We start from the raw sequence: 27,608 nt of genomic DNA, 5'->3' as shown, positions 1-27,608 counted from the left end.
ATGTCATTTCCTGATTCTTTTCTCCACCCCCCCCATCCCCTTCCCTTACCCCACCTTCATCTCTTCCCTCAGCCGTTCTTCCTTCCACCTCCCACTCAAGGCCTGGCAACTGGGCTTCCTTCGGGGAAGCGGAGAGGCCGCCGTGTCGGATTCCTCGAACATACACAGTCTTGTCCGGCCTAGCATCATGGGGGTGACTTGGTAGGGCCGCTAATGGGCACGTGGAGGGGGAGGGGAGGTTCTGTGGGGTGGGGAGTTACAAAGTTCCTTGGTACCCGAAGCGGACCAAAGGGGAGAACAGGGAGGGCGCTGGGTCCCCGAAGAGACCCCCTCCCAAGACTTTCTATCTCCACGGCCTTGATGGGGTGCTGGTTCCCGGGGCGGATGACTGCGGGATGCCCAGACTCGGGTTGGCTTTGGGCCCTTCCCCCTACCAGCTCTTAACTCCTCCCAGTTCCTGGGCGCTGCAGGCCTTGGGGGGACAGGGAGCGTTTGTGCGTGGATTTTGTAGAATCTTTTTCAATTTGTAAGGTTTAGAGCTGCTGGGAGACATTAGAAATAATTTAAACCATTTCTTCGTTTTGCTAGAAGGTGACGGGCGGGAGGGGAATCGTGGAGGTCCCTGAGGAACCAGGTCCGGTCTCCAGCCAGAGACTCAATACAGTAGAACTGAACCAGGAGAGCAGGGTCTGATTTTAGCCCTCCTGCCTTACCAGGCTTGGATGACCATCCTCCCTGGATCGAGGGGCGGAGCATTATCCCTGGTACTGAGAGGAAGAAGCCAACTTCTGTATGCTATTGGGGAGGGGGGGGGGGGCTTGGGAAAACCCAGCATATTAAAAAGGGAGGAGAAATGGCAAGAGAAAATGTAGATTTTAGTGCTTTCATGGTCTGCTTTCCTCATCTATGGCCATGGGGTTCTTTGTCAACCCTATCTTTTCTTCGAATCCCCAGTGCTTAGCACAGTGCCTCATACCCAAAGTGCTTAGTAAATGTTTGTTGACTGAGGAAAGACATCTATTAAGGGCACTGCCTTTTGGCTCCCCACCTGAGAGCTTGTATAGTCCTCTCCCTTCTGGGGTTATTTTTGTCACTTGCAAGTTGATTTCTGCCCTCTAGTTGTCCCCAGAGTTGAGAAGTAATCTCCCTTTTGGGACCTGGAATGGTGAGGGGAAAGATATATGAGAGTGCAGGGACCTAGGCAAGAAGCAGGGAACAAAGACCACCTAATGCATTGAGAGAATGTGGGGGTTTGCTTTTGATCTGTTCAGCCTGATCCCTTGGATCTCTTTTTCTTCCTTTCTCCCCTCTGGAGAATTCTCAGTTGTCTCAATGCCACATACAAACTTCTTATAGTCAGTGTTCCTTCTCACTTGTGAGCAGTGGCATCTCTTAGCAGGAGTGGGACTCCGGCTGGCATAGGACCTGGGGCTTTCAGCTTCCTTTGCTGAATAAGAATTTCAGGGAGCTTTTTCACATCTTTGTGGACCCTGAAGGCTCATCACTATCCTTCTAGTGTGTCCCAGATGCCTGTGGCTGAGGGTAAGAGTGTCCAGCAGACCGTGGAGCTCCTGACCAGGAAGTTGGAACTGCTAGGGGCAGAGAAGCAGGGGACATTCTGCGTGGACTGTGAGACCTACCACACAGCAGCTTCTACCATGGGCAGCCAAGGTCAGTGTGTGGTAAGTAGGACAGCTGGAACTTTTGCTCAGACTTAGTAGCTGGCCATGTTCTTAGACATCTTTCTGTCTTAGATAATTTTCTACTCAAGATTACTTTAGTATTTCTGAACTCCTGACAATTTTTTTCTGTCAAAGATTTAAGGACTAAGAAGAAATCTTTCCACAGGTTTGTTTGTTTGTTTGTTTTTTTGCATAAAACTTCCTGTCTTAAAACTCTTTCTATTACTATATTGGCCACTTCCTAAGCCTAAAATGTACCTTCACTCAATCTCAATATATTCTCCATATGAAACTTTGTTTTTGACCTTCTTATGGTATATGCTTAGCTCTAGGATCTCTGGCCAGAGGGTATGGAGATATTATCCTCCATCCCCTTTGTGGACAGTTAGAAATTGTTTTTCAGAATTGTAGAGTAACTCACAATTCTACCAACATTGGTATCTTTGTTTTCCTTAATCACTAACATCTGCTCTTTCCATCTTTTGTCATCTTGACCAATTTTCTGGGTATGATGTGAAACCTCAGAGTTGTTTTTATATGCATTTCTCTTATTAGTCATTTGAAGCAATCTTCTTTAGGGTCAATAGTTTGCTATTCTTTTGAAATCTGTTCTTATCCTTGAACATTGGGTAATGACTCTTGGGAGCAGCCATATATCTTTATTCCTATATATCTTGGATATCAGACTGATACCAGAGATATTAAATGTAACAATTCCAGGGCAGTTAGATGGCTCAGTAGATATCTATCAGTAGATAGAATGCCAGGCCTGGAGTCAGGACAACCTGGGCTCAACTCTGGCTCCAGACACTTCCTAGCTGTGTGACCCTGGGCTAGTCACTTATTCCTGTTTGCTTAACATTTGCCCTTCTGTCTTAGAGTTGTTAGTAAAATAGAAAGTGAGAGTTTAAAAAAATGTAACATTTCCCCCAATTACTGATTTACCGTCTTATTGCAGTGACACTGATTTTGTTCAGGTAAAAACTTTCACATTTTATGTAACTAAAATTGTCAGTTTTGTCTTTGAAATTGCCTGTATCCTTTGTTTGCTTTAAGCATTTTCCTAAGCCTTGACTATGAAAATACTTGATTTCATATTTTCTAAATTTTTAATGAACATTTTAAATGAACAACCATGACAAATATAACTAGTAACATAACCTACCAAGCTTTGGAAGTCCAACCAAGCTACCTGTTGGTGGACAGTGTATCTATCATACCAAGACCAGTTTAGCTAATTTCAGAGAGACTCATCACCAGAAAGTTGATAATCAGATGATGAATTTTGGGGAGGGGTTCAATCCTATGACCTCATCATCATGGATAACTCCTACTACTGATAGTTTGGTAAATCCCTATAATTTTGTAGTTTTAGACAGTTGCCTACAGCACTGACAGTGTAAGAGACTTGTTTATGATAACTCATCTAATGTGTCTGAGACAGGTTTTGAACTAAGACTTCCTAGTGCCAGTCATTAAAACATAAAGCCTCTCTTTCCTCCTTCCTTTTCTGTTTTTCTCTTCAGAATGATAGAATTTAAGATTTGAAAAGAGCTTCGGTGGCCATATAGTCTACATATAAAAGGAATTCCTATAATAACATAACTTATAAATGGTTGTCTAGCCTCTGCTTGATAACCCTTGAAGGGGAGATCCTTCTTTTGAAGTAGTCCATTCCACTTAAAGGACAGCTGTAATTGTTAGAGAGTTTTTCTGGCATTAAACCTATATTTGCCTTTGTAATTTGCATCCATTATTCTTGATTCTACACTCTGGAATCAAACAAAATAAGCTTATCATCCACATGAGAGCTCTTCAGATACTTGAAGGAAGCTTTTTTGTTCCCCTTCTCTTTCCTGAGCTAAACTTCTCAGTTCCTTCAATTGATCTTGATATAACATAGACTTAGGGCCTTTCACCATCCTGGTTGCCCTCCTCTGGAGTTCTGTTTATCAATGTCCTTCTCAGACTCTGGAACCGATAATAAATGTGGTCCTCTAGATGAGGTGTGACAGGAGAGACTACAGTATAACTATAACTCTGCCCCCTACCTCCCCATTCCTAGAGGCTGTGCCAGAGTTCATAATAATCTTTTTGGTTGTCATATTATACTTTGACATCAAGCTTACCATTTACCAAAACCCTTCAGTCTCCCCAACTTCTCCCTCTCAGCATCCAGTAGTTTTTAATAGTATGTTGCCTGTGGGGGAGAGGGGGGCTCATCACTTCCTTACTGTTATAAATGATATTGATCTAGTTATTTGATAGATAGCTGATTATAGACTTAAGCAGTTAGGGTCACTTGGTGGTAGATGGTGAATAAAGCTGCTGGAAACAGTATAATCCAATACTTATTAATTTCTCTCAAGAGAGGCAGGGAAAGGAAAAGGAGGTAAAGCTACAATAGGAAAACACATAATCTAAATCTAAGATTTGCTAAATATATCCCACCAAACTGATCTGCAAGGATTTTCTTCTCGTTCACCAAAGGTGAACTTCCTTAAACTATTCTATCACTTTTTACCTAACACCCAAATCTCTCTTATCTATCCTTATCCTAATATATAAATTTCAATATTATTAATCTCCTTAAAATATAAATATATATAAAATATAAAACAAGTAACAAGTTGTCTTTAACTGATCAATGTGGCAGTTAGAAATCCCAGAATACCCCAAGAGTCTTCCCAGCATGCAAATCTTCCCGACTGTGCATAATGGGACAGGAAAGAATCCTTTCTCTGTGTATCTATCTCTCTGTTTTCTAATTATTGCTATATAACTTAATAACAAATTAAACCTATTGCAAAACACTAAGTAATGAAGATGCCACTTTAGGTCATGGACTATGTAAACTGTACACATCTGGTTCTTTGAGGAAAAGACTTCTGTGACCCTAGACTGCAAGGAGGGCTGAGGACCATGTTGGACTGACTGTACAGCCTTTTGGGACAAAGGCATTTTTTTAAATTTCCTAAATGCTAATTCTTAAGTACCAACTTACAAAGAGGAATTTTAAGGACTTTTCCATTCCCCCTTTTTCTTGCTCCTCCTGCCTCAGGGCACTGAAGGGCTGAGGAATTAGTTTTGGGGATTTATATCTTAGCCATCATGAGATGAACAGAATCATGGAAAGTTGAAAGCATCTTTAGAAATGTCTCAAGTGTAGTTCATCAATCTGTCAGGTCCTTCTCTTCCTTCATATTTTTTCCCTCAGAAAAAATGCTATTTAAATATGCCTCCCCATATTATCTTTATAGAATTGGGGTTTTTTGTATCCAAGTGCAAGACTTGGCATTTATCTTTTTTAATGTTTTATTTAACATTTTTTTTATCAATTACATTTAATTCCACATAAGTTTTCCAAAGTTATATGATCCCTCCTCCTCCCCTCTCTCCCAGAGCTGGGAAACAATTAAATCTGGGTTGTACATGTATTATCATGCAACATTTATCCTTTTTTAAATTCATCTTATTAGCTTCTTCCAATACTTTCCCTTTGAAGAATCTTTTGGAGCCTATCATCTGTTGGATTAGCTATCACACTCAGTTTTCTTCATCTGAAAATTGATGTGCCTTCATCCAAGTCCTTGATTAAAAAATATTCATTAGCATGAGACCAAACACAGATTTGGGAACTTCACTAGAGAATTGAATGCCTTTCTAAGTAGAGCATTTAGGATGTAAATAGCTCTGCCTTGCAAGTTGTCAAGTCTTTTTTTGCCTGTCCTTAGTTTGCCTTACCAGCCTTGGCTCATTTTGAATATTAGCTTTCCTGGAACTATTTTTCCAGGACTATCCTACAGTCTTCCAATTATCTTGTTTCCATGTTTTAAAAATCTAAGGTAGGTGGTAAGTTTCTTATGTATTCACATCAGTCTCTTCAGAAAAATTCCATTTTTTCCTCTTCATTAGAACTGCTTCCTTTTGTGCCTCCAGAATTTCATTTTTGAGCATGTACTATTCCTCTTGGGCTGACTTCCACTGAAATATTTTTGTCCATCAGATCCTACCTATCTTTTTGCTAAATCCTTTGAAATCTGCTTTCCCCAAATCTGTGGGGTATGCCAGACTATGCAAACACTTCCTCTCTATCTCTATCTACAAACTCAAGGAGAAAATTACACTTCCTTCTGGGGATTCATATCCTTTCTGCCTTAGCAATCAGTTCTTTCCTTTTAGGAAAGTCCAGAATAGGATTTTTCCATGTTATGTCCTTCACATTTTTAAAAATGAAATTATCACTAAAGCAAATCAAGAAGTTCTCTGCTGCTATTTTCATCAGAGAAAAAGAACTCTAGTAGATGTCTAGATAATTTTAAGATCCCATCACTCACTCTCTCTCTCTCTCCATATATATATATATAATGCCTCTCTACGAAGCTTGTGATCTATTTCCCAAGATCTTTATCTATTTCCTCTTTTTTGTAGTAGTATGCCACAGTGACAAAAATCACATATTTCTCCCTCTTTTGACCTTCACCCAAATACCCACCTTCAGGCTTCTCTCCTTGTTCTTGGATTTTATCATATAAACATACCTTTTTTAATAAAAGATGCTATTCCATTCCTCCCACCTCCTTTTTCTTATCTTGTTTCTTTTTAATATGTTGTACTCAACAAGAGCCACAGTCCAGTAATGGGTTTCATCCTACCAAGTCTTTCTGATAACCTTCAAGGGGCAAATTTTCTTCCCTGCATTAGGGTCCTTAGATCTTCTTTATCCCTAAACTTTGATTTGTTTGTTTATTTTTAAACCTATGCCCTCTGTCTTAGAATCAATACTGTATATTGGTTCCAAGGCAGAAGAGTAGTAAAGGCTAGGCAATGAAGGTTAAGTGACTTGTCATGGGTTACACAGCTAGTAATTATCTGAGGCCAGTTTTGAACCCACAACTTCCTGTTTGGGTCTGATTCTAAATCCACTGAGCCACTTAGCTGCATCCAAACCTTTGGGTTTAAACAAAACTTTCTGCATGTTAAATGCTGTGGGGTTTGCTACTTGCTCCTTACTTGGATTTTTTCTTTTCTGAAATCAATTTTTTTGACTGCTGTCCTTCTTTGTAGCTACTTTTTATGCTATCTGACTTGATAGTCTTTCCCCTCCTCCCTCTTTTTTAGTTTTAAAGCTCCTTTGATTAGATTTGCAAGCCATTTGGCAAATATGCTCTCTCTTTTTCATAATACACATCTTTTCTTAAAATCCTTATGTCTTAGTAACAACTCTTAAGACAGAAGGACAAGGACTAGGCACTCAGGATAAGTGACTTGCCTAGGATTACATAGCTAGGAAGTGTCTGAGATTTCAATTCAGTGCCTCTAGCTCCAAGCCAGGTGTTTTATCCTCTGAGCCATCTAGCTGACCCACAAACATACTTTCTAGCATTTATTGGGTGTAGTCTGTCTCTGGCAGGTATTTTTCACTGTTCTCCTGACCTGATCTCCTCTTTCCTCTTCTATCTTTTTTTTTCTTTCACTTTCTACATATATGTTATCACAAATTAATCACTTAGAGGCCCTCTTTTAGGGCAGTAAAGGGAGGCCTGACCTTTTCTTTATCAAATCAGCTAGTCTGTTCCATAGACAACAGACTTGGTCTGTTTATTGGACCCTAGCTTAAATCTTTACCGGCTTTAGAAAACCTCCTAGAGCTTTGTCTCTACTGGAATTGGCAATATACTGAAAATTCCCAAGACTTAAATTATAAATATATCTATGTAGAAAACAATAGAATAGTAGAAAGAACATCAGCTCTGGAGTCAGAGGTCTTGGGTTCAAATCTCAACTTGATGCTTATTACCTATGTGTTCTTAGGCTAGTATCTTACTGTCCCTAAATATCAGTTTTCTCATTTGTAAAATGAGGTAATTAATTAAATGATCTTCAAGTTCCTTTCTAACTATATGGCTGTGATCACATGCTCTTATATCCTTTTGATACTAAGATTTTGGAAAGCAATATGACATTTATACGGATATGTTACAAGACTGAAATCTAGTTATAGGGAGTCATTTGATGTAGATTGCATTTGATTTGCTATATATTCCCCTTTCCCTTCTTTGTAGATAGACAAGGCTCACACTGGTTGGTTCAATGTGACTGAATTGGGTTGGGAACTCAGACGTGTTTTCTTGTACCTTAGCATCTGACCTTTTTGCTTCTTATTTGTGAAGACATTTCCCAAGGACAGGTCCTTTCTTAGACTTATGTTGCTCTAGGGTCTCTATATAAAGTTGGCTAGACATCTCTGGGTGATATTTAGGACTAAGATTGTTTCCTCTTCACCTTTCCATTCTTCCCTCCCTTTCCCTATATAAATACTATAGGTTTGTCCTGATGCTTCTGAATAAATGCCAAGACCATCTGCAGTATGGCATCCTTCTTCCAGCATCATAGAATATTACCATTGGAAAGGACCTTACTGGCTTATTTTGTCCAACTTCCTCACCTTATACCTTGAATTCCATATTGTTCTGGATTTGGTAATGAATTGGGTCTTTACTCCTTTCTAGGCCAGGCTGGAAAGCTGATGTATGTGATGCACAACTCAGAATACCCTCTAAGCTGCTTTGCCCTCTTTGAGAATGGCCCCTGCCTCATTGCTGATGCAAATTTTGATGTGCTTATGGTGAAACTCAAAGGCTTTTTCCAAAATGCCAAGGCCAACAAGATTGAGACCCGTGGCACCCGCTATCAGTACTGTGACTTCCTGGTGAAGGTGGGCACTGTCACCATGGGGCCCAGTGCTAGAGGCATCTCTGTGGAGGTGAGTCTTTGGGGAAATGGGATTAGGGATATTATTGGGGGGTGGGGTGGGAGTGCCCAGCGAAGAATACTGAAAATTACTGAATCTTGTAAATGAGAATAAGTAAGAATAGAATGAGCTTTAAGGAACTTTAGATAATATTTAGTTCAACCCCTTCATTATATTGGCAAGCACCAAAAAAGGAAATAACTTGGCTAATATCATACATATAATGTGTAAGTAGCAGTGGAGACTAGAACTTTGTTCTCAATTATATCTGCCATTCTACTTGTGTGCTAACTTTGTGTCCCATTGTTTTCCCAGTTACTTATGTGCTTCTGTTCTCTTAAGGACAATAATTCTGAGGAACACTAGGTATCTTGAGAACAGCAATTTGGTATGTGGTATAGGGGGAGAGGCAGTATGATATACTAGAGAGAGGCCATGCCTTGAAATCAAGAAGACTTGGTGCACATGACCTACTCTACCTACTCTCTGACCATTGCTAGCTATGTGACTGAAGGATTGCTCATCAAACAAGTTACCAATCTATATTATCCATAGTTTTCATAATTTGTATAGAACCACAGTTCTAGGACAGGCTTATTCCCTCCCATGAATGTGGAATGTGAAGCAATTCTTCATTAGCTGTTTCCCTAGCCCTCATTAGTCCAGAGAAAGATTAGTTTTCAGGGGAAGGAAAGAACAGATCTGGGAGGTGAATAAGGAATTGTATTACCCAATGATGATGATAACAAACAATTTATATAGTGCTTTCTATATTAATTCAATTTGGTCCTTATAGCCCTATAAGGTAGGCACTACTATTATTCCCATTTTACACATGAGAAAAGTACCATGAGTACTTGAAGCATGTTTTAGCTAAACTTTGTATCAGTACCTGACATAATAATCCTCTGTATTTACTGATGATTAACAACTCTGTTGCTGTTTTGAGTGTAGAAAGCATAGTTGCTAGTCCTTAGTTGGAGGGAAGGGGGAATTTGAAACAAGAAGGTATAGAGAGGAGCTGTCCTTAATGATTACTTTTTTAGTTATATCTGATGTTCATATTTGTTCTTGATATCCTGTAGCCATGTTGGTGAACCTATGGCACATGTGCTAGAGGAGGCTGCTTCTCTCTCCCTCTCCACACACCTAAGAACATTTCTCAAATGACACACCCCTCTACCCAGTAGCACAGTGGGAGCTCTTCCTCCTTCCCCTGTCTGGGGTAAGGCAGGGAGCTCACATGCTGCCTGAGGATTGCAGTTTGGGCACTCAGTCTCTAAAAGGTTTACCATCACCGTCCTATAGAAAAGTAATTAGGCAACTTTTGAGAAATGGTATTAAGAACTACTATGTAAGACACCAAGTAAAATACAAATTTTAGATAAGACCTTTTATTATCCTCATGGAGCTCACAATCCAGGAGGTGGAGAAGACAGCTACATAGACAGCTTTAATATATACATTACATGATAAATATATTAGGTGCAAAATGAAGTGTTATTAATGAGAATCTAGGGGAAAGAAGGCCGTATATAATAACTCATTTCTATAGCAGTTTAAGGTTTACAGAATGTTTACTTCTCAACAACCCTACTGACTTATACATGGTAAGTCAGGTACAATGAATAAAGTGTCATATGAGCTAGGTCTTGAAGGATGGATAAGATTTAATAAACTATAGAATGAAATCTTCAAGCCTTTTTCTTTTTAAAAAGAAATCTTATGTCCAGAGACAATCTTAATGTCTCTGGCTTTAAATCATGCTCTATAGATGCATATGGTCATCAGTGAAGGGCATATTGATTTTGGTAACAGGAAAGAGCTGGGTTACCTTATCAGGATTATCATATCACACATCTTGAGCTGGGATGGACTGTGCTAGTCTAAAATATTGTGAGTGTTTTTGTTTTGTTTGCCTTTCATAATTTTATTATTTATTAGTAAGATTTTATTTTGAGACAGATCAAGAAGGACACAAAACAAAAACTTTAAATCCTACCTCAGACAATTATTAGCTGTGTGGCTTTGGACAAGACACTTATATTTGCCTCACTTTCCTCGAATGTAAAATGGGAATAATAATAAGCACCTACTTTGCAGGGTTGTTATAGATCAAATGAAGTTATATTTGTAAAACATTTAGTACCTGGAACATTGGTATTATTATAATAACAAACTAAGGATTACTCAGTGATTTCTCCAGATGTGATTGTGTCATGTCTTACTCTTTGTGACCCCACTTTGGGTTTTCTTGGCAAAGATCCTACAATGATTTGCCATTTCCTTCTCCAGCTCATTTTATAGATGAGGAAATTGAGGGTTAAGTGACTTGGCCAGTATCACATAGCCAATAACTGTCCGAGACCCAATTTGCATCCTGGAAGAAAACTCTTCTTAACTTCAAGCTTGACACTTTACTGCACCACCTAGGTACCCTGAGAGTTTTCCTAAAAGGCTGTTTTTCATTATGCCTTTTCCCTATTTGCAAGGCTATTTTGGCTTCCTGTTAACCTACTACATTAAGTCTAAATGACTACTGGTTAAATACAAAGTCCTCTATCTCTCCCCCATTTAGCTTTACATCCAGTTACCTTTCAACATTTATGTCAACCTCTTGCTTTATCTGTAAATGAAGGGGTAATATTTGCAAGTGAGAGGAAGCATGAAAAAGTGGATAAAGAGTTGGCTCCGGTCAAGTGGGCGTGGTTTCAAGCCTTATCTCTGACACAAGTTTTGTGGCCCCGGGAAATCACTTATCCTCCCAGTGTCCCAAGCAGCTAAGTTGTATGTTGCAAAAATAGGTGCCCAGCTATACTCTTATTAGAAGCATTCCCATCAGGAATTCCCTCTCCTAATTAAATCAAAGGTACAATTCCCACATCCCCAATTATTTGCATTATCGTAGTTCTTTTGTCAGAGATGTATTTACCAATTTTTGTACCTGGGGCAAGTAGAACTGGGGAGAGAGCATGGAGGTTGGCTTACCTTGGGTCTAGCTACTTGGAGGTTGGGGATAGTACAAGGTTTATAAGCTACTAAAGGAGTAGGAAATGCTTTTGGATACGGGCATGGTCATAGCCATCATGGCTTCTATGTGTTTATGTGAGAGGGGTTGGTCAGAGAAAGAAGCATATTCTAGGGCTGTGTTGGTGCCTTCTAAATTTCTCCATCTTATTAAACTTGAAATCTGATGTAAAGATCTGAATCCTGTGTAGATCAAATAAGATAGTATATGTAAAGTTCTTGGTAACCAATAATTATATATATATGTGTTTTATATATATATGTTATATATATATGCAAAAAAAGTCTTATTTTTATTGGACATTTTGACTTCATATCACCTTTATTTCTAAATATTCACTGTTAAGCCAGTTCTTAAAACAAATATTGAAAAAGAGTATGGTCTAATACTTATTTGAAATTTATAAATATAAAAAAAGTTTCTAAAACTAAAGACTAGTCTATATTTCCTATGCTTTAATTTTAGATTTACTTTTGTTTGATAATTTTTAATCTACTTCTGGATCTTAACTAAAGTTTTAGTTGCTTTTGTTGTCTATATATGTGTGCTAATTCTTTGATCACTACTAAAATAAAGAAAAATTGCTTCATAAAAAAAGATAGAGGGAAAAAACTGTAGCTCAGCAAAACTAATGAACATATCAACTATTTTTGACAGTACATGCAATATTGCATATCCATAAAATCCATAGGTCAATTTTCCCCATTCTTTTTTCCATCTGTGACTTACCTTTGAACTTGATAAAGATGAACCTCACACTCTCCTTCCCTCTTCTGTCCAACCATTTTCAACCACACACACCCAACTGTATAGCGCAGATACCTATATGATACCTTCCCACTTTGTTCCTACATGATTACTTTCAATAATTTGACTTTTCCAACTTGATAGAAATTGACAATGTGGAGTGTGAAAGTTCAAAATTAACATCATAGTATAGCATATATGTATTTAGACGTAAAGCATGAACTCACTGTCGAATTTCTGTATTGGCAGGAGATGGTGGGACCCTTCTTCTATTTGGGTGCACAGTATCTTTTTTTAATAACAGATTTTAAAGTATTTAATTAATTTAAAATATTTTTGCATGGTTACATGATTCATGTTCTTTCCTTCCCCTCCTCCCACCCCTCTCCTGTAGCCATTGAGCAATTTCACTGGGTTTTACACGTGTCACTGATCAAGACCTATTTCCATATTACTAATATATACAATCTATGTCCCCATCAAACCATGTGATCAAGCAGTTGTTTTTCTTCTGTGTTTCTACTCTTACAGTTCTTTGGATGTGGATAGTGTTCTTTCTTGTAAGTCCCTCAGAATTGTCCTGGATCATTGCATTGTTGCTAGTAGAGAAGTCTATTACATTCAATTGTACCACAGTGTATCTATCTCTGTGTACAATATTCTCCTTACTCTGCTCCTTTCACTCTGCATCAATTCCTGGAGGTCGTTCCAGTTCACATGGAATTCCTCCAGTTCATTATTCCTTTTAGCACAATAGTATTCCATCACCAACAGATACCACAATTTGTTCAGCCATTCCCCAATTGAAGGGCATCCCTTCATTTTCCAATTTTTTGCCACCACAAAGAGTGCAGCTATAAATATTTTTGTACAAGTCTTTTTCCTTATTATCTCTTTGGGGTATAAACCCATCAGGGATGCACAGTATCTTAATACAGTATTCAACCTGTGGATTCATTGTGAAGGATGTCAGGAAGCACTGGCTACGGCAGGGCTTCCTCCCTGTGTTCCTCTTAGTAAACTCAGCCTTGGCCTTCCCTAGCCCTTTGTCCTCCTTTCTCCTTTCTCTTTCACTAGCCCTCTGGAACTCTCCTCTGTTCTTTCTTTTTTGAACCAAACCTGTGTCTTCATCAATTCAAAAACTCCTAATGAGGAGCTCCCTCTGCTAGTTCATATGGCATGTAATTTCTAGTCTAGAGCAGCGAAGGTAAAGTGACTTCCTTGAGATCCTGTAGCCAGGATGTATTAGAAGTGAGACTTGGACTCAGATCTGCTCTTGATCTCCCATGCCATGATATATTTCTTGTTAATTGTTAACAAATTTCCCTGCAACCTACATCTCTTCCTTTCACATTCCTTCTATCTTTTGGTGCTCACTGAAAGTATAGCTTTCTCTAGAAGACATCACTCTCCCTGGGACCTTCTCTTAAGATTGTCTGCTCCTTTTCTCATATCCCCAGCCACATGGAGCCAGGAAGAAATATTACTTTTGATTGGTATAATCCTTGTTCCCTATTGCCACTTTTAGACTCTTCCTCTCCCACCATCACTTAGCAACCTTCTCTCTTCCTTTAAAACTCGCTGTGGTCTCTTGAGAATCTTGTTGTTGCTATCCACTGTTTTCTCAAGGTCATTCTTTTCCTCAGTGAATTCAGTACCTTATTTCCTGCCACTATCCCCTTCAGACATGTTGCCCTCCAAGAGCCTCAGCTTTCTTAACCGTCATATCCTCTATTCAGTCTACTTCATCTAAGCATAGTGGTCAAACTTCAGACTGCCTGCATCTTATCTACTCAACTGAGTTTGCCTCCGGTGTTGAAATCCTTGCTCAAATATGAAGCTAGTTGAGAAAGAGTGTACTAGGATCCATACTTAGAGTGAATTTTGTTTTACTTTGAGAAGGTTGTTTGTGCCTTAGAAAAGTAGATTCACAACTACCTATGTGTGCTCCCATCTGTTCTTTATTGTTGTAGATGTTTTAGGAGATTTTATTTAGTACCTTAGCAGATAATCTATTTCTTAGATCATACCAGAGGTTTCTTGGGCCTAAGAGGGAGTAAAGGATTTATTGTCCAGAAAAAAAAGTCCTATATTAGAAGAAGCATGGAGGGTTGTATGGAGGGAGGAGGTATAAAATAGCGTCTGAACTATTTGTATCAGTTTTCCCAAAAAAATTTGCCAACTAATGGCTGAACAAATTGTGGTATATGTTGGTGATGGAATACTATTGTGCTAAAAGGAATAATAAAGTGGAGGAATTCCATGGAGACTGGAACAACCTCCAGGAAGTGATGCAGAGCAAAAGGAGCAGAACCAGGAAAACATTGTACACAGAGACTGACACACTGTGGTACAATCGAACGTAATGGACTTCTCCATTAGTGGCAATGCAGTGATCCTGAACAATCTGCAGGAATCTAGGAGAAAAAACACTATCCACAAGCAGAGGACAAACTGGGAGTAAAAACACTGAGGAAAAGCAACTGCTTGACTACAGAGGTTGAGGGGATATGACTGAGAAGAGACTCCAAATGAACACTAATGCAAATACCAACAACATGGAAATGGGTTCAATTCAAGAATACTTGTGATACCCAGTGGAATCGGCGTCGGCTATGGGATGGGGGGAGGGGGAGAAAATGATCTTTGTCTCCAATGAATAATGCTCGGAAATGACCAAATAAAATAATGTATTTAAAAAAAAAAATTTGCCGAGTACCTGACGTGCTAGATGCTCTGGGAGGATAGAGGAGGCATATAATATCACCTTTAATATCACCTTCCTAATGGTCATCCCTTTTCAGAAACTTCAAGTGACCTCCCCATAGCTTGCTCAATAAAATATAGACTTCTGATCCAAGTGGGCCAAGCTGCCCATAGTCTGGCCTTCCCCTACCTTTCTAATCTTGTTTTGTGCTTTCTATTGAAGGCTTCTTTCTTAGAAGTCTAACTTAGGTACCATTTTCCCCAATGGCTCATTTAGGAGTATTCTCTCTCTCCTCGCATGTCTCATAGCACTTTGCCTGGATCTCTCCTTTTATTCATCACTCACTATCACTCAGCAAATATTCATTGAGTATCTCCTTCATTCTAGGCAGGGCTTTAATTACTGGGGATACAAATACAAAAATAGAATAGTTCTCAAGGAGCCCATATTCTATGTAAGATGGGGAAACAGTTTATACCATGAAAATTAACTTAAGGCAGCTAGATGATATAGTAGATAGAATCCTGCACCTGGAATTAGGAAGACTGGATTTCAAATCCTGATTCAGGTAGAAGTCATATGGCCCTGGGCAGATCTCTAAAACCTTCCTCAGCCTTGGTTTCTTCATCTATTAAAGTGAAGATAATACTATCAACTCCTAGGGTTGTGAGCACAAAAAAGATAATCTTTGTATAGTACTCTGCAAGCTTTCAAGTGCTATATAAATGTTATTACTTTTAATAACTACTCTCATTACCACTACTATTAACTATATACAAAGTAATTTCTGATGTAAAGGCTTTAGTAATAATAAGACCTTATATTATGCACATAATATAATTAGGTTTATTATAACAAGAAGCCTTATAGTATCATAATATTATATTATGATAAAATAATAAGCTTTTAACTATTAAGCTGAACTTAGAAGGAGACTGGAGATTATTTGAGGGGGGGGGAGCATTTTGGGCATAGGGAAGTCTGCCCAAAGTCTGAGAGATAGAAGATGGAATCTTGTGTGTAGGGAACAACAAACAGCCAGTATAGTTGGAGTGTGAAATATATGGAGAATAATGCTCAGTAAGCCTATGCCAAGTGGCATAGGGTTTTAAAAGCTAGAAGAATTTATATTTTATCCTGGTACCAAAGGAGAGCCCTGGAGAATTCTTGAGCAAGAGAATGAGATGCTCAAATCTGATCTATGAATGGGTAAGAGAAGGGAATTTTTATATAACAACTACTGTGTACCAGGCACTGTGCTAAGTGCTTTAATGAGTGGCGGTTCTGATAACATTGAGAGCGGAGAGAAGAGGCTGGGAGTCAAATTAGGAACTTACTGCCATAGTCCAGACAAGAAATGATAGGTCCCTAGAGTAGGTTGGTTGCTGTGAGTGAAGAAAGGGTACTGAAGATGAGATATATTTCAGAGATAGAATCAATAATGACAACTGATTGGATTTGAGAGGCAAGGGAGAAAGAATTAAGAATGACTTCTCGTTTGCAAACCTAATAGATTGTTCAGATGGCTTTCATCCTTGATGAAAATTGGTAACTTAGGAAAAGGACAGGTTTTAGGGGAAAGATAGTACTGTTTGGGGTGTTTTGCATTTGAGATGCCTATGTGCATTCATTTGGAAATTTCCAGTAGGCAGTTGGGAGTGAGAGTGGAACTCAGGTTTGAATATATGGATTTAGGAATCATTTGGTAAAAATGATTAAATCCATGAGAACTGATTCAATCAATCACCAGTTGGACATTGAATAAAAAGGAAAGCTTTATCAAGAACAGAGCCTTTTGAGGTAGCCTGGGAAGCACTCAGGGAGGTAGGACAGGAACTAAGAGAAAAACCCAGAGAAGAGAGTATCCAGAGGGAAAAGGAGGTTAATAATGTAAAATGCTTCAGAAAAGTCCAAAGGGATGAGGATTGAGACAAAGTCATCAGATTTCACAATTAAGAGATTGTTGGTGACTTAGAAGAGTACCTTTTTAGTTGAGTTATAAGTTGAGAAGCCAGATTGTAAATAATTGAAAAGTGAGAGGAGGGAATTTAGACACCATGAGTAGAAATTGCTTTTTTTGGAGTGCAGCTGTGGAATAGAGAAAGGAGAGATACTGGCTAGTAGCCTTTTTTTGACAGTGAAGATCTGGGCATGATTGTAAGTAACAGGGAAATAACCAGTGAATAAGGAGAGATTGAAAATTTGGTATTTTTTCAATCTTTTGCACTTAATATCCTCATACTTACTTTTGTCCTTGTCTTTCCCCTACTATTAGATTGTAACCTGCTTAAGAGGAGGATCAGTGTCATATCTTGTTTATATACCTAATATAGAGAGGCAGTCATGATGGATGGAGTCAATTCAAGTGTAAGCGAACCTGAGTTCAAATCTCAACTCTGTGACATTAGGCAAGCTAGTTCAATTTTGAGTCTCAGTTTCCTTATCTGTTTAATGAAGGGTTTGACTGGATGATCTTTAAGGTCTTTTAAAGCTCTAAATCCCATGATCTTAGAGTTTGCATGTACTAGGCACTTGATTGAATACAATTATTCTCAAATCATGTCCTTTTGGCCCCTAGGTGGAGTATGGCCCATGTGTGGTGGCTAGTGATTGCTGGAACCTGGTCTTGGAGTTCCTGCAGAGTTTCCTGGGCAGCCACAATCCAGGGGCACCAGCAATGTTTGGGAATAGACACGACGGGGTGTATGGCCCTGCTGACACCATGGCCCAGTATATGGAACTCTTCAACAAGATTCGAAAACAGCAGCAGGTGCCTGTGGCTGGTATCCGTTAGTGAGTGGGGAGCTGCAGAATGATTGGCGTTGCCAGTGTGACTCCACAGGAGATGAAGGTGCTTCATCCCAGCCCCCCAACCCCTGGAACCCAGGACATAAAGGCCAGGCTTCTTGTCTTCCTCTGCACATGCAAAACTGTGGCTTCATTCTGTGGGGCTTTGTACTCCCCTCACCAACACACTCACTCTCTCTCTCTCTCTCACTCTCTCTCTCTCTCTCTCTCTCTCTCTCTCTCTCTCTCTCTCTCTCTCTCTCTCTCTCACACACACACACACACACACACACACACACACACACACACACACACACACAGATACCCTTCCCCCACCTGTGTACGGTGGTCTTAGGATGAGCCTTGTGGTTCTTGACTTCTTGGGAGAAAAGAACTGGATGATTGAGATGTTCGAGTTTTTCTCTCATCTTTCAGGAAGATAGGCCAGGGGGTGGTATCCTTGACTTGGCAACTGCCATCAGCCTCCTGTTCTCTCAGGCCACTATGGCCTTGGCCCTGTTCCCCATTTGGATGGGCTACTTTTATGTTCTGATTATTCTGTAATAAAAGTTTATTCTTTTGGTCTAAGGATATGACTGGGTTTCTGTCATGGAAATGGGTGTGGGAGTCCTCAGTGTCCTTAAAATATTCTTGATGGTGTTCTGCTGAGTTTTGTTGAAGTGACTGGTAAATTGGCTTGTCTGGGGTATTTGCTGATTTGCTTTAGCTCTCCCCCTCTGGGGCTTGGAAACTATCCCAAGGAGTGTTTGTTCTTGGCTGCAATTTTGCAGTTTTTCTTTATAGACTTTGTGTACATATGAGATGATACACAGGGACACCTGAGCAGTTTCCCAAGTCACTTTATCATAGCTTTATTAATCTGGCCTCCCTAATACTAGCTCAGAACCAATTGTCTTCCTAATTTATCTTGTCTTGAGTTCATGGAAGTAACTGAAGGGATTTTCCTCCCACTTCATCACCTCTGGATGGTCCAAGTCCAGTCTATAGTCTTATACCTTTCTCATCTGGAGTTAGGCCATGGGAAATTTGGAAACTACCAAGATCCCAACTAATTCCCAGGCCAGACCAGACTGGATACCTTAATCAGTGCTGCAGAAAGCTCAAGAATATTTAGCCTAGAGAAGACAGGTCTTAGTGGGGGATATCATAGCTGTCTTCAAATGTTTGAAGGGCTGTCATGTAAAAGATGGGTTAAGCTTGTTTTGACCCTAGAGGATAAAACTAGAAGCAAGAGGTAGAAAGGCAGTTGCAGAAAGACATGTTTCAGTTTGATATAAGGAAAAATTTCCCAATAATCAATTAGAGACTATCTGAAAATAGAAATGGCTACATGGATTGACTTGGATTTCCTATCTAATGAGGGAAGACTTAAGCAGAGGCTTCATGACCATTTGCCAGGTGTGCTATGAAGAATATTCTTTTTTTTTTTTTAATTTAATTAAGAAAATTTTCCCATGGTTACATGATTCTTGTTCTTTCCCTCCCCTCCTCCCACCCCCCCTCCTGTAGCCAATGCTCAGTTCTACTGGGCTTTACATGTGTAAAGACCTAAGATCAAGGCCTATTTCCATATTATTATTTGCACTAGGGTAATCATTTAGAGTCTACATCTCCAGTCATATCCCCATTGACCCATGTGATCAAGCAGTTATTTTTCTTCTCTGTTTCTACTCCCATAGTTCTTTCTCTGGATGTGGATAGCATCCCTGTGAAGCTCATGTATGGGCTGGACCAAATGGTGTCTTGAGTTTCTTTCCAACTCATGAGATACTGTGATTCTTTGAATGTTAAAGCTGGAAGAGACCTTAGAAATTACTCACTTCAACTCATTTTTACAGAAGAGGAAATAACCCAGGGAGGGGAAGCACACAGTTACATGAGAACTTGGGGGAGAGGGGGAGGTCTTCCAGTCTAGTAATCTTTCTCTTATACCCTTTCTAGCTCCCTATGCCAGGCCCTGCTTTGGCTAGTTTTTCCTTAGCCTTTCCTTTCTGGCTGTTGGTATGACCTCTCTAATGCCATACTGTTTTAGGCTAGAAATGAAAGCTAAGCACTAGATGCTGATTTTAGGTTTTCATTAACTATCTGTTGGTAATTTAACTCCTTTTGTGATGGAGATTCAACTGAAAAATTCTACCATTACCTTGTTTGTGAAAATTCTTTGCCTTTTGTATCTACCAGTTTTGAACCTTTATTTTAATGACATGTGACCTCCCAGAATCACAGAGAACTGGAAGGGAACCTTAGAGATCATCTAGTTCTATCTAGTTCAGCCTTCTCATTATACAGATAAAGAGCAAGAGGCCCTGACACATTGTGATTTAATCACTCAGAAAATGGAATACTTTTGTGTGATGGGCGGTGAAATTTTCTGATGTTAAAAAATGTGCATTTATAAAAAGTAATATTTGAACGTATCCCTCATTGCTTACCCTTTACCATTGTTTTGTAACAGTCTGAGTTCTGGGGGCCTCCTAGAGTAAGCCCTTAATTGGGAGTTAGGACCTAGTTTTTGAATCTTAATTATTATCCTTCACTAACTAAATTGTCAATTCAATTTCCTCATCCCTACAATAAGGAGGTTGGTCTATAAAGGATCTTTCAACGCTGAAGCCAGTGATCCATCTTCTTATCTGTTGCCCTATCCACTCCTGAGACTTGAGGCTCTTGTTTATTCATAACTTAGCATTCTATAACTTGGCTTTATGGGAGTGTTAGTCATACTCCTTTGTGAGAAATTTCTCCTGATGGTAGATGTAGGCCTTGCCCCCACAGAGAGTCCCTTCAACATGTTCCTGCCTACTCATTCTTCCTAACTTCAAGACCACCAAGGACAAGAACAAATCTGTTCATTTCCACCTGGAATATGAAACTTAAGGGTAGCATAATGACTTGGGTAATAACTTATTTTGTTTTGAAGATCCAGTATGAAAGGGAGAACAAAGCCAGTGGGGGAAGAAAAAGCCAAAGTAGTAGATTTGTTTAATGAAGGAATCAGATAAGCAAGCACATATTAAATGCTTAATGTATGCAAAGCACTAAATTCTCAGGATACAATTGTCTTCTATTGTTTATCAAGCTCCTGCTATACGCAAGTAAAAAAATGAAGATAGTTCCTTTGATATGTGATTAGATTGGAGCTACCTCTGTTTTTTAGAAATGTACATTCATAGAGGTAGCTAGGGAGCACTGTGGTTAAAGCTCTAGGCCTGGAGGGAGGATCTGGGTTCAAATGGGGCCTCAGGCACTTCCTGACTGTGTGACCCTGGGCAAGTCACTCAACTTCCAGTTGCCTAGCTTTTGCCTTTCTGTTTTAGAATTGATACTAAGACAGGTGGTCAGGGTTAATATATATATAATATTATATATTATATAATAATATAATATTTAATATAATATAATAATGTAACAATTATATAATATATATGTATATATATTAATCCAGCTGCTTGTAGAAATACACGTCTGGTTTCAGAGCATGGCCAAAATATAAAAGATGGTTTGATGGTTTAGACAACCCAAGTAGTTGTCTTTTCAACCCCTTGGTATATTAACCCAGGAGTTAGAAGATCTATAATTAACTCTGAATGATTAACTGAAAATTTCCCTAGATGTTTAACCCAAGGCAACAGTCTTTCTGAGCTTCAGTTTCCTTGTCTGTATAATGGGGGTAATAATGAACTTCCTATCTGACAAGCTTATTGAAGGAAAAGTGCTTTGTAAAATTCATGTGCATAAAGTTAAAGTTCATATAAATATGAACTATTATTTAATGACAGGTAAAATGCCATTTTCACAAACTACATAAGTTGTATTTGGAGCGTAAAATTCTGTCATTTAAAAAAAAAAATCTCATAGTCTTCTAAACCTAATGATTGAAACAAATCTAGTTCCTAAAGTCTGGGTAGTAAAATTGCTACATGAATAGAAATTCTTGGGAGCTTAGGGAAGGTTTTTACTAACTTCTTTTGAAATGTATTATCCATTTTATTTCCATTTATAACATTCTTATTCATTCTTTTATGGGATTGAACTTTTTTTTTTTTAAATCCTTACCTTCAATCTTAGTATGAATTCTAAGACAGAAGAGTAGCAAGGGCCTAGGCAAAGTTAAATGACTTGCCCAGGGCCACACAGCTAGGAAGCCCAAATCTTCCTCACTACCAGGCCTGGCGCTTTATCTACTGTGCTTAGCTGCTTCAGTGTTGACTTTTATTTGGTCATTTTCAAACATTATTCCTTGGAAACAAAGATCATTTTCTTTTCCTCCCCCACCCCCACCCCTCCTGTAGCCAACGTGCTATTCCACTGGGTGTCACATGTGTCCTTGATTCGAACCCACAATGTTGACTTTTAGAAGATTAAAATTAATTAAAATTTCCTCCTGAAATTTTTAAAAAGATAACAGTATGACTCCCTTTGAAATTGAACCATTAGATTATGAGCTTGAGGACAGAGATAGTCTTTTACTTCCTTTTGTATCCCTAGAGCCTCTTAGCACAGTGCCTGGCAAATAGTAGGTAGTTAATATATCTTGATAGATTGATGGGAGTACCTTTGATCACTGGAAATTGTCAAAGATCATGAGAGACAGATATGAACTGTGAAAGCCAGGATTGGAAGACTGTATAGAAAGGGAGAAATAGAGCTTCAGACATTTATCAAATGCCTACTACTGTGCTAGGCATTGGGGATACAGAATAAAAAAATGAAACAGTTCCTGCCCTCAGGAAGCTTACATTTTTAAGATGTTATAGGATCATAAAACTCAAAACTGGAAGAGACAATAAAGATCTAGACAATCCCTTCATTTGACATGAGGATAATGAAGCTCAGAGAGATGACTCCCCCAAGGTCACAGATTATAAATAGTAGAGATGGAATTTGAATCCAGGTCCTCACTCCAACTACTCTTTCCAATATTTTTAAATTGCCATCCTGGAATACTGGAAATGAGTCAGATAGCTTGCATTTACTAATTTTTTTTAAACTAATTTGAAGACTAGAAAGTGCTTTGGAAAGTATATAACACATATGATTCTAAATCTGTTGGAAGGCGATAGTTGTGGTTATGTTTTGGTTAATGGTTTGGACATTGAGAATTTGAGGAGAGGTTGTTGGTACTTGATGACAGGACATAATCTGCTTCCTTATTCTCCTTACCCACTTCAAGCAAAATAAATGTTGCTTTTGTTATACTTACTTTTATATGAAGATGCTGGGATGGTGGTTGGGGAGAAGAGAGTATTTGTTGAGCAGATAATTCATTCCAATCACCCTTGATCTGTGTTGTCTGCTGGAATATGGAATTAAGTTCGTTCTCTTCAATCTATCTTTGTAATGGCCCTTGCTGTATGGGATTTCATCTATCCTCCACCTTGAAAGAAAAGCCTGGGATGTCAGTGACAATAATTTATTAAGAACATGAGAAAAACGTTGACTCCTTGCCATATGTTGAATCATAAACAAAGTTCAGTGTTTCTTCACCAGTTTACAGCTCTCATATTCAGCTTCCTTCTCATCTGCTGGTCAGCTTGGAGCTTTTCCTATCTTGTCTCTTTCTAAAACCCATCAGTTCTTTCATTGGATCCACCCCATAGCCTCTGTTTTCTCTGGCTTTTTGGCCCATTTAACCATCTTATGCTTGAATGACTTCAGGCAGCACTCTTGGCTATTCTCTCTGCCTAATCCCTCACCTTGTATCTAGTCAATTTTGCCTACAGTAATAGTAATGACACTTGTTTTTTCTAGATCTTTTCTAGAATAGTGGTCTTATTGGGCCACTTGCTTCTTAGAATCCTTCAGTAGTTTCTAGTAATTTTTTTTTCCTTCCAGTCACTTCATAAATCAAATTAAAGCATCCGAAGACTGAGCTGGCAGCTATAAATATGGTGGGGAAAAGACTGACTGGTCTTGGGAGTTGGGAGAACTGATTTTGAGTCTATTCTGGAAACCCCTAGCTCTGAGAGCCCAGGATAGACCTCATAATCTTTCTGAGTTCCAGTTTTCTCATCTATAAAATAGGGACAGTAATGCTCAAAGTTGTTATAAGAAAAAACTTCCTATTATTTATTTAAAATTAAATTTATTTCATTAAATATTTCCCAATTACATTTTGTGAAATTTTTTAACATTTTAAAAATCTTTTGAGTTTGAAATTAAGTCACACAAAACATATTTCCATTTTTGCCATATTGCCAAAAACAAACAAGAAAAACACCAACAAGAAAAACCAAGACAATGAAAAAAGTATGCTTCCCTTTGCACTCAAAGTTCATCAGTTCTCTCTGGAGGTGGATAGCATTTTTCAACATGGGTCCTTTGGAATTGCCTTAAATCATTTGTCTTGATAAAGTGCTGGTATTATGTATAGTATTCTCCTGGTTCAGCTCATCTCACATTAAATCAGGTCATATAAGATCTCTGGTTTTTCTGAAACCATCCTGGTTCATAATTTCTTATAGCATAATAGTAATTCCATCACATTCAGATACTACAATATGTTCAGCCATTCCTTAATTGACGGGCATCCCCCCCAATTTTCAATTCTTCGCCAACACAAAAAGATATACTATAGATATTTTTATATAAATAGATCCTTTTCCCTTTTCTTTGGACTCTTGGATGCAGACTTAGTAGTAGTGGTTTTGCTAGTCAAAGAATACCAGCAGTTTTGGTTTGGCCATAGTTCTAAATTGTCCAGAATAATTGGACCAGTTTACAACTTTGCCTTCTCAAGTTCACCACCATAATTTCTTAGTGCATTAGTGTCCCTATTTTTCCACATTCCTTTCAGCATGTTATTTTCCTTTTCTGACATGTTTCTCTGTTTCTCTAGCCTTTTATTTTCCCTTGCTTCAAGTTTTATTATTAATAAATCTTATAAATATACTTGAAATATTGAATATTAATTTTTAAAATTTACACTATATTCTATACATCTCCTCATTACTCAGCCACCAGTATAGTAAAAGGCCTTCAAGAACCTCTTACCTGGAATATGCCACAGCCAATCCAGTCATTCAGCTTCCAAAATTACTTAAAAGTATAGGTCTGAACATGTCACCTTTGATTTCAAGAAATGCTAGTGGCTCTGATTACCTTCAGAACCAAATTAAAGTTCTCTGGTATTTAAAACCCTTTACAATGTGGACCTTTACTACTTTTCCACTTTATTACCCTCCTTGCTCTGATCTAGCTGTACTAGCCTGCTTGCTATTCTCATATATGAGTCTTCTGACTCCATGCCTTTCATTGTCTGGAATGCTCTACTTCCTCACCATCTAGCTTCCCTGGCTTACTTCAAGATTCAGCTTGAATCCCATCTTCTCCAGGAGATGTTTTCTCCAACTTCTACCCCCAGTACCTTCTCTTTGACATTACCTTCCATTTACTCTATTAAAAAAACTATATATACATGGTTTTTGTGTGTTCTTTCCCACATTAGAATGTGAGTTCATTGAAACAAGGATTTTGTTTGACACATAGTAAATCCTTAATAAATGTCAACTGACTATAGAAATATTTTGGTCTATACAGGAAATAGCAAGGGTCTTGGAATCAAAAGATACTGATTACCATTTCAACCTCTTAACATCTATTCCATTTATCCCACTCTCTTCACTCACACAGCTGCCACTGAATACAGACCCTCATTACTCCTAACTGAACTCCCTACTTCAAATATCTTCCTGCTAGATTTGAACTCATTAGCTGTGTGACCTTATCAAACAAAGGGATTGGATTAGAGATGATCTAAGTAAGATCTCTTTTAGCTTTTATATTCTGTGAGCTGTTATACAGGATCTTTTCCCATCCTAGCTGCCCTCTACTAAATCATGTGCCTCTTTTCCAAAACTTACAAGGTTTTACCTCTTTCAGACAGCTTTCCCAGACTTCTAGCTGTAACTGGTAACATATACATATACATATAGATATATTTCTGGCTACTGTTGGATTTAAATCAATAACTCCAGGTTGTTCTTTTCTATAGAGTTTATTAATAATCATTTGAAATAAAGAAAGCAGATAGGTATAGGTTTAAAGTCTATTTTTCTATTCTAAGCCTCACCACATGTTGGAGGGGGTACTGCACTTTCTCTTCCCACTTTTACTAATATATAATATTTGTGAATCCATGCAGTTATAATTAGTTGTACTTTTCACTTGGCCTTAAGTATGTCTTTGTTGCATTTCTCCCATTTGGTTACAAGTAGAAGGAAGGGACCATTTCATCTTTTTTGATGATAAACTAATGGGATCAGTGTACCTTAAGTCTCACTTCGGTGAAACTGGGAAGCACTAAGAAATAGTTAATGGTTAGGATCTTTCTATTAGGTTGTACTCACCAGGAACTTCCTATTTAACTTTTCCACCCACCCACCCTTTTTAACCCTCTAAAAACCATCAACACTTATTCCTTGGGGAGGAAACAAAATAAGTTAACTTGAGGGATGTCAGTGACAAAGTCAGTAATGGTGGACATTGCTTTTTAGCCCAGAGTAATTTCTTATTGCCAATTAATTCTCTTATGGAAGTCTCTTGGTTTTCAGGAAGGGAATGGCTTATATTAATTTTTTGTTTCTGTACAGTGCTTTAAGATTTTTCAGAGTGTTGTTATTTGTATTTGTATAGATCATTTGATCTTCAAAACATCCCCATTTTACAGAAAAAAAACCTGAGGCCTAGAGGTGACCATTATAGCTTCTAAGAGTCTGAAGCAGCATTAAAACTCAAAGCTTTATGTTCCTAATTCCAGGCCTCCAGTTCCTTAGCTTAGTGGCTAAAGCTGGCCTTGATGACCTGAGTTTAAATTCCTCCCCAAGCTGGTTGTATGATTACAGACAAGTCACCTAACCCCAGTGTTCCAGGTAACTAATTCTCCAAGACTATAAGCTGAAGTTTTCTTATTTCTACATCAAAGAAAGACAGACTAGGGAGAGATTGAAGGCTACCACCTGGTCCAAGCCCACATTTCATATTTCCTCACCTAGAAAATGTTGAGACTCAAGAGATTAGGTGACTTGCCCAAGGTCATACCATTATGGGAATGCAGAGCCAGAATTCAAACTCATGGCCTCGGACTCCAGATTCAGGGACTGCACCAGGAGTTGGGTAGGTGAATCGAAGATGAGGAAAATGGGTCTGCTTCCTGAAGATGGCAGAAAACTGAAGAATTCGAGGTTCCAATTGTCACCAGTTTTCAGAGGAAGAATGTAGGGTGGGGAAATAAAGAAGGATGCTGGCCCTTTAAGGAGGCGGGGCATGCAGTGGAACTCTGTCCCTTTAAGAGTCTCTTTGTCTGGAAATCCTTGTATTTACCCTCTTGTGACTCAACCAAACTTCTCCGCGATTCACAAAAGCCCCGCTACGCCGCCGTCCTTTACGCCAGCCTCGAGGCTGCCGCCGAGCGTCGGCGGTAGACCCTTTGCGCTGCGGCGCCGGTGGCGCGAGATTCTGTAGAAGAATACTCTTGGTGCTGGGCGGGGGCCGGGGATGGAAGGGGGGCCGGGAATCTGAGCGCTGCGCTGTTGGCGCACTGCAGGGCCGGGTGGGGCGGGGCATGGGCGTGCTAAGCCAATGGGCGGGGAGGGGGCGGGGTCCTGCCGTTCGGTTGTCTCGCGCTCCGGTGACAGCTCGCGCGTGCTGATGATGGCGGTAAATAGAGGGGGGTGGGAAAAGGGGGGGGCAGGAGAAGGTGGAAGGAGCGGTAAATGAGGGCAGCGCCAGGGGGCGGCGGTGGCGGGGGGGACACATTCTCCGAGACGAAGACAGGGGAAGCCCAGCCTGGGACTCAGGGGGCGGGGACAGGAGTCCTTACCCCACCGGCGTCCCCCCCAAAAAACACACACACACACAAAATGCACACACCGGGTGAGGGGG

At 39.2% G+C, this 27,608-nt stretch overlaps 2 protein-coding genes across 7 annotated transcripts in view; both read left to right on the top strand.

The window, feature by feature from the left end:
- Positions 1 to 7: 7 nt before the first annotated feature.
- On the top strand, positions 8 to 18,293 carry MED20 (mediator complex subunit 20). 3 transcript variants are annotated; one of them, XM_001370527.3, is made up of 4 exons: positions 8 to 201; positions 1,517 to 1,671; positions 8,195 to 8,448; positions 17,497 to 18,293. In XM_001370527.3, the coding sequence occupies exons 1-4, from the start codon at positions 188 to 190 to the stop codon at positions 17,710 to 17,712; spliced, it is 639 nt and encodes a 212-aa protein (XP_001370564.1). In that variant the 5' UTR covers positions 8 to 187; the 3' UTR covers positions 17,713 to 18,293. The 3 variants fall into 3 exon arrangements, with proteins under 3 accessions (XP_001370564.1, XP_016286552.1, XP_016286553.1); XM_016431066.2 differs by having other exon boundaries at positions 17 to 201; positions 1,497 to 1,671; XM_016431067.2 differs by lacking the exon at positions 8 to 201 and having other exon boundaries at positions 1,545 to 1,682.
- A 9,018-nt stretch (positions 18,294 to 27,311) lies between these two features.
- The window catches only part of USP49 (ubiquitin specific peptidase 49), a 166,384-nt gene continuing 166,087 nt past the window's right edge, over positions 27,312 to 27,608 (top strand). For 2 of the 4 annotated variants that reach the window (XM_056818227.1, XM_056818216.1), the window contains exon 1: positions 27,356 to 27,383. The gene's annotated coding sequence lies outside the window, so the exon portion shown is untranslated. Of the gene's footprint in view, positions 27,384 to 27,608 lie in introns of all 4 variants that reach the window. The other 2 variants (XM_056818218.1, XM_056818214.1) reach the window with 2 other exon arrangements.

This window comes from Monodelphis domestica, chromosome 2 (genome assembly GCF_027887165.1).
Source record: "Monodelphis domestica isolate mMonDom1 chromosome 2, mMonDom1.pri, whole genome shotgun sequence".
Classification (NCBI taxonomy): domain Eukaryota; kingdom Metazoa; phylum Chordata; class Mammalia; order Didelphimorphia; family Didelphidae; genus Monodelphis; species Monodelphis domestica.
This window is presented reverse-complemented; position numbering and strand designations above follow the sequence as displayed.